Here is a 7,564-nt window from a genome sequence, read left to right as displayed (position 1 = left end):
ACATGACATATCGAGTTAATATTTTTTCATTATTAATGTACCGATTTGAATAAAATATTACCAAAAAGTATTTAGCAAAATTATTATTACGTGGTATCTATTATTACCATAATTTCTAAACTAATTTTTTTTTTCCATATATAAATAGTTTATATAAAAAAGGTAAAGAATAAAAATAAAATAAAAAATATATAATTTTTAGGAAAGTGATTTTTGGCGGGAAAATTTTACACCAATAAATAACACGTGTCATTTCTGGTGTCTGTTTTAGTATAAAGTAATAGATAGATAGATTGTTGTGGCTCGTTCGCAACACACACCCAAAAAAAAAACAAAAAAAACAATACCAGTCATGAAACTGTCAGACAGACTCGACACACACAGGTATCATCAATCCAACATCCCCACCCCGCTAACTCTCTAGATCTCTCATCAATGGCACCATCCACAGCCACCACCGCCACTACCTCCGCCACCGCCCCATCAACACCAACTACCCAACACCAACCACCCCAACAATTCTCCATTAAGTTCGGAAGCCCAGAAGCACTCTCCCAGCTCCAATCCCTCACCGATGTCGGTACAATGACTCGTCTCCTCCACGAATGCATCGCCTACCAACGCTCCCTCGACGTAAACCTCGAATCCCTCCTCTCCCAACGCTCTTCCCTTGACACCCACCTTTCCTCTCTCCTCAAATCCTCCCAAGTCCTCTCCATCGTCCGATCCGACGCCGATCACATCCTCTCCTCCGTCCGATCCACCTCCGTCCTCGCCGACGCCGTATCCTCCAAAGTCCGGGAGCTCGACCTTGCTCAGTCCCGTGTATCCTCCACACTCCTCCGCCTCGACGCCATTTCTCAGAAATCTGCCTGCATTGACGCTGTTAAATCGTCGCTTGACTCCGAAGATTACGAATCGGCTGCCGAACATGTTAAGAAGTTTCTCGAAATTGATTTGAAGTTCAGAGATTCTTCTGGGTCTTCTCAGAGGGAGGAGTTGCTTGCTTACAAGAAGCAGTTGGAGGGTATTGTCAAGAAGAAGCTTCTTGCTGCGATTGATCAAAGGGATCATTCCTCTGTTGTTAGATTCATTCGCCTTTATCCCCTTCTCGGTATTGAAGAAGAAGGATTACAGGTAATTTGATTTATTTTACTGGTATTGGGTTAGTAGCAATTAAGGTTGTGTTTCATGCGTAATTAGGTAAATTTTGACAAATTTCATGGTGCTTTTTGTTAATGTAGACAAATGTAGTTAGGTGTGATTGAATGCGTATGAATTTGGGTTTTTTTTGGTTGGGTGTTGCAGAAGTTGTTAGTTAGTAACCATTATGGTTCTGTTTCATGTGTAATTATGTAAATTCGAATTGCTTTCATGTTATATGGCATTGGGTTTTCGTTTTTTGTAGTTGAATCGGGGTTGCTCCATAATTGTTAATATGGGTTTATGTGTTATAAGAAGTATGTAATTGTGGATTGTTTTCATGGTATGTGAAATTTGTTTGATGTTAAGTCGTAGAATTGTGATTCTTGATACCATATTTTCAATGAACGCGAATGTATGTGTGAGATGAATGTGTATGAATTTGAATATTTTTTGTTTTTGTTGGGCATTGCAGGTATATGTGAGTTACTTGAAAAAGGTGGTTTCTATGAGGTCTAGGATGGAGTTTGAGCAATTGGTGGAGTTGATTGAGAGTAGTTTTTCAAATAGTAGCAGTAGCCAGGTTAATTTTGTTGCTTGCTTGACTAATTTATTTACGGATATTGTGTTGGCAATTGAGGAAAATGATGAGGTTTTGCGAAGTTTGTGTGGGGAAGATGGAATTGTCTATGCCATTTGTGAGCTGCAAGAAGAGTGTGATTCAAGAGGTTTTTTAATTTTGAAGAAGTATATGGAGTATAGGAAATTGATGAAATTGACCAAAGATATCAACTCTTATAGCGAAAACTTGCTCCCAGTTGGGAGTGTGGAGGGTCCTGATCCAAGGGAGGTGGAGTTGTACTTGGAGGAGATTTTGTCTCTTACCAGGTTAGGTGAGGATTACATTGTGTATATGGTGTCAAAGATTAAAGGGCTGAGTTCAATCGATCCGGAGCTATGCCCACGAGCTACCAAGGCTTTTAGAAGTGGAAAGTTTAGTACGGGTCTTCATGAGGTAACTGAGTTTTATGTCGTGTTGGAGGAATTCTTCATGGTGGAGAATGTAAAGAAGGCTATCAAGATCGATGAGCATGTGTCTGACAGCTTAACAACGTCCATGGTGGATGACGTTTTTTATGTCTTGCAAAGTTGTTGCCGAAGGGCGATATCCACTTCCAAAAGCGAGTCTGTGGTTTCTGTTTTGAATGGTGCTGCCAACTTGTTGAGTAATGAGTATCTTGAAGCATTGCAGCAGAAAATGAGGGAGCCAAATCTTGGTGCAAAGCTATTTTTGGGAGGCGTTGGTGTTCAGAAGACTGGAACAGAAATTGCTACAGCTTTGAATAATATAGATGTTAGTTGCGAATATATCCTGAAACTGCGTCATGAGATCGAGGAACAATGTGCAGAGGTAAAGCTCAGATTGTTATTTTTTAATTAGTTTATTGACCAATGGTAATATACTACGTACCTATTTTCTTGAGATGGTTGTTAGTTGCATGAGTTTTTGAATTGATTCTGAACTGATGTATTCTTCAACCCCCTTCCCCCAATAAAATTTTGTAGTATCTTCACTATTTTTCCAGGTCATTGTTGACTAGATTTTAGGGCTGCTCATTAATATTCTTATGCGGAATAATTTTTTTTAAGTATGACATTTTAAAAACTCTTGCGGGGGAGCCTCTTTGAGGCAATGGGGTAATGATAATGATAATGAAATGACATTTTAAAAACTTTAGTTTTAAATAATAAAATTTGTAATTGTTTACTAAAACTAATATCCTTTTTTTTGTATAAACTCAAAATAGAACTTTATTATGTTGACTATATATTTACTTTTTGTTTAAGTTTTTTTAATTTAATGAGTAAAATGTGTCACAAATGTTCACAATTTGTCAAGTTTCTTAAAAATAGTGATATGATAGGACCTTGAGAACTAGAGGACATTGGTTTTATTTATAGAACTACATCCTTCAAAGATTTTAAGATTCAATGAATATACAATTTAAGTTTTATTTGCATCAGTCAGTCACTGAGATGATTTTTGTTTATGCCTTTGTGAATTAACCAATGGTATTTCTGCTGCATTACTCACTTGAAACGGAATGTTTTGCAAAATTTGTTTTCTTGTAAGTGAGATCATTGTCAATATCAAGTAATAATTTGCAAGACTTGCTTTCTTTTTCATCTTGAAACTGAACTTTTTAAAGATTTATGTCTTACATGTCCGGGAATGGATGATTAGCTGCATCTATTAAGGAGCCTTTGACTATTTTAATAGGTGTTACCGGCACCAGCTGATCGAGAGAAAATAAAATCTTGTTTGTCCATGTTGGGAGAGATGAACAACATTTTTAAGCAGGCATTAAATGCTGGAATGGATCATCTTGTTGGAACGATCACTCCTCGAATACGACCAATTGTTGATAGTGTAGGAACCATTAGCTACGATTTATCGGAGGCTGAATATGCAGATAATGAGGTGAATGATCCTTGGGTCCAGAGGCTTCTTCATGCCGTCGAAACTAATGCAGCGTGGCTTCAGCCTGCAATGACTGCCAACAACTATGATACCTTTGTCCATCTCATCATAGATTTTATCACCAAGAGGTTAGAACTCATTATGATGCAGAAAAGATTCAGTCAACTTGGAGGTTTACAGCTTGATAGAGATACTAGAGCTTTGGTAAGTCATTTCTCAAGCATGACTCAGAGAACTGTCAGAGATAAATTTGCTCGACTTACCCAGATGGCAACCATTTTGAACTTGGAAAAGGTCTCTGAAATTTTGGATTTCTGGGGTGAGAACTCTGGGCCAATGACCTGGAGGCTAACTCCTGCTGACGTCCGCAGAGTGCTGGGTCTCAGGGTTGATTTTAAGCCTGAAGCAATTGCTGCTCTGAAACTCTAATTCGTTGTAGGTTTCTTAACTGTTTACTCTGTTTCATATCTTTTTGTTTTTTTCCTTCCTTTTTCTTTTTCTTTATATTTATTCTTATTTTGCTACATATATATATGTGAATGAGCATCTTTTGCTGTGAAATATGTATAAACTCATGAGCTGTACCAATTACAGAATTTTCCCCTTGATTTAATAAAATTTCTTTGCTTACCTATTCATATTGTACTTCTGATATTCTCTATACTGCCTAGTGAGGTTCTTTCTCTTGGTCATGCTGCGTAGTGACATTTTATTATGTACTTAGTTGGTGAAGTTTTCATTGATATAACAGTTTATTGCTCACTCATTCTGATTGTTCTCCAGACATTCTCTTAAATTTTGGCTCGACATCTTGCGCAGGACTAATATTATTAGTATGATTTCATTTCCACTTTTTATTTTATTTTTTCTAGTTAAGCTCATCAGAGCGTGTTTGTTTGTTATTATAAATTACAGTTACTTTTTAGGAAATATTTAACCCTTTGCCAACTCTAGCCAGCTACCTTATGCCATGGACTCATGGAGTGTAGGAACGTGATGTATCTGTTTACTCTTCAGAAGTAGCACCCTTCTGCTTGGCTTGATTAATTTTTGTTCCTTTTCTCTTCCGGCTGTATTTTTATTTTGTTTAAACCTTTCTCTAGCTCCTTGATCCTTGATATTTCTCAGTTTAGTGAGGCAGGTTTTGTGGTTGGAAGGAGGTGAAAGTGCAGAACTATGTGATACTGCTCAAGATTTGTATAGAAACCTTGCTGCTGGTTGGCTTTATTTCTGTCTGTTGTCCTAGTAAGTATTTTATTGCTATTTACTTTCAATGTTTATTCAACTTTCTCTTACAAGAGTATTAAGTATATTTGATTTGGATTTGTGTTATTAGAAGTTAAGAATTCAGTTGCTGTGCATGTGTTAATGGTCTTCAAAGATCCATTGTCAGGTTAGGGGTTAAGGTCAAATTTTGGCAAACATCATTTACCATTTTACCCACCTTACCCCACAATATTTTCACGTTTCCACTCATCCGCACTTGTTTTATCCACCTTTTTCTACACACAATCACCTTTCCTAGAAACAAGCAACTACAGTAGAAGATGGGTATAAAAAGAAAGGAGGGAGTATGAATTTGTTCTGTGATGTTTTAACTTGTCTATGTGCTTCCGTTGTCTTTCTGTTCTTATGTTCATTTTCTTCTTTTCTCTTTTTAAATGCAATCTAATAAGATAAGTAGATAACATTAGTGAAAATGAAGACCTGTTAACCATTCTAATTAGATAAGTAGCTAGGTTCAAAAAGGAAAAATAATGTCATTCTTGTACCATTGCAGTCATCTTATAATTGTCCCTAATTTCTTCTGCATCCAATAATTGTTTGTTTACCTGTGTTCTGGAGTTTGTGGCCATATGATCGGGTCAATCTAGAGTGTGATTACACTTTATTGTCACTCTGGAATATAAAAACGACTTGCGTGACTTCCAAGATTGAGCTTTCTGTTGCTGTATTGTGGTGCAGTGTCTAGTCCCATGTTCTGCTTAGGTTACTCATAGAGCTGATCAACGCTAGCCCGAACCGGCCTGAAATTTACCGGGTTTTGGGCAGGCTTTTCGGCCTGGTTTTCGGGCCCGGCCTGACCCGAACTTTTTAAAAAAATTGCGGGCTTTGGACATCGCAAAATAACAATTGTAGTTATAAATTTGGCCCGGCCCAAAAAGCCCGATATTTTTTGCCCGGAACAGCGGGTTTTAAGCACAAAACATCAACCCGAAGTTTGACCCGGCCCGGCCCAACAGATTTTTATGCCATTGGCCCTGCCCGAACCCGGCCCGCCTTTTGATCAGGTCTAGTTACTCATACCAAAGGTGCTGTTTCAGAACTGCTAGCTGCAGACTACTGCCCAAGCATCATAAGTGATTGGAATCCGGACAATGATAGAGTAACCCTAAGGGTTGGTAACCCTTTCAATATTGAATTTTGATTGGTTACAAATGCATTAAAACTTTACATACAACACTTTCTCTCTCCAATTAATTATGCTTATATATTATTTTATGTTATATGTATCTTATGGGTTGCCAACCCTTAGGGTCAACCAAACATTTTCCTTGGAATCCAATCAGTAAGCAGAAACAAAAAAAGAATTCTGATAGATGGACATTGACTACTCTAGCGTCTTGCTAATATTGATAAAATTTGTGAGAAAAATGATACTCCCTCCGTTTTATTTTGTTTGTTACGTTTGGACTTTTGCACGTTTATTAACGTGTAATAGAGATTCTTTTTCTTTTTTATTAAAAAAATTAACCCAAATAAAACCTCAATCCACTAATCACTACAACAACCAATAAGATTATTTTATTTATCAAAATGAACCAATAATAAAAAAGCACAAAGATTGCTAGCTTAACATACTTGGGAAATGGTAAATAAATTTAATGAGTTGAAAAATTTGACCAATTAAAACTAAGATTGGGCACAAAAAATAACACTATAATAAGTTTATAAATAGAAAGATTCTTCCATTTAACAAACAAAATGAAACACTCTAAAAAGAATAGGTAACAAACAAAAAGAAACGGAGGGAGTACTGTATTATGAATTTACTTTCCTAAAGGAACCTAATGGTAAAGTTTTTGTAATGATTATCAACATACCTGATTACTATTGGTTAGAATTTTGGATAGTGTATAATCATTCTGGGAGACTTCAAGATAAGGTAGGGCTAGATGATAATAGATCAATATGCTAGATGTGATGATTCACTTGTATTACTCCCTCCGTTCCTAAATACGTGTCCAGTTCTCATTTATAGCGTTTCCTTTTATGTGTCCACTTTCCATTTTTGGACATACATCTTTCCCACTTTTCTATACACTTTTCCCACTTTTCCATACACTTTTCCCACTTTTCTATACATCATTATTACCTTTTCTTACACATTCTACACTTTTCCCACTTTTCAATCACCACCTCCACTTTTATTTATACTTTATCAATATACAATTATCTACTTTTTCCTTTACCAAAAAAAAAAACATTCTCAATCATTACCTCTTACACACCATTCAATTTTATTAATTACCGTGTACATGTCCAAAGTGGACACGTATTTAGGAACGGGGGGAGTACTTATCTAATGAATAGGCTAAGGTATATATACAATATTTAGCATAAGAAGTATAGGCCGACTAGTAGTCGTAAACCCTTAGTGGCCAAATCGTGCACACGCACGCGCACCAAGCCGCTGAGACCGTAGTTAATTAGTGAGGGGTGTGGACACTAGGGACATTTTCTCATCTTACTTTGGCTATTTTCAATGATTATGCGCGACCCTTAGCGTTCTCTTTCCGTCACTTGAGTAATATTGATCTTTATGTGATAAGTTTAGTAATGAAGTTATTAAATTGATACTTGTTCTTGTATACTTATTTCATGTGCTCAAAACGTTTTCAAACTAAAAATATTTATTTTGCAAGAAGTTGGAATTAC

General features: G+C 36.6%; 1 protein-coding gene across 1 annotated transcript; it reads left to right on the top strand.

Moving 5' to 3' along the window:
- The first annotated feature begins 314 nt into the window (after positions 1 to 314).
- LOC110802145 (conserved oligomeric Golgi complex subunit 4) lies at positions 315 to 4,259 on the top strand. The gene is made up of 3 exons (XM_022007574.2): positions 315 to 1,137; positions 1,619 to 2,554; positions 3,425 to 4,259. Exons 1-3 carry the CDS (start codon positions 436 to 438, stop codon positions 4,052 to 4,054), a joined length of 2,268 nt encoding a protein of 755 aa, XP_021863266.1. The 5' UTR covers positions 315 to 435; the 3' UTR covers positions 4,055 to 4,259.
- The last annotated feature ends 3,305 nt before the right edge of the window (positions 4,260 to 7,564 follow it).

This window comes from Spinacia oleracea, chromosome 5, assembly GCF_020520425.1.
Source record: "Spinacia oleracea cultivar Varoflay chromosome 5, BTI_SOV_V1, whole genome shotgun sequence".
NCBI classification, from domain to species: Eukaryota; Viridiplantae; Streptophyta; class Magnoliopsida; order Caryophyllales; family Amaranthaceae; genus Spinacia; species Spinacia oleracea.
This window is presented reverse-complemented; position numbering and strand designations above follow the sequence as displayed.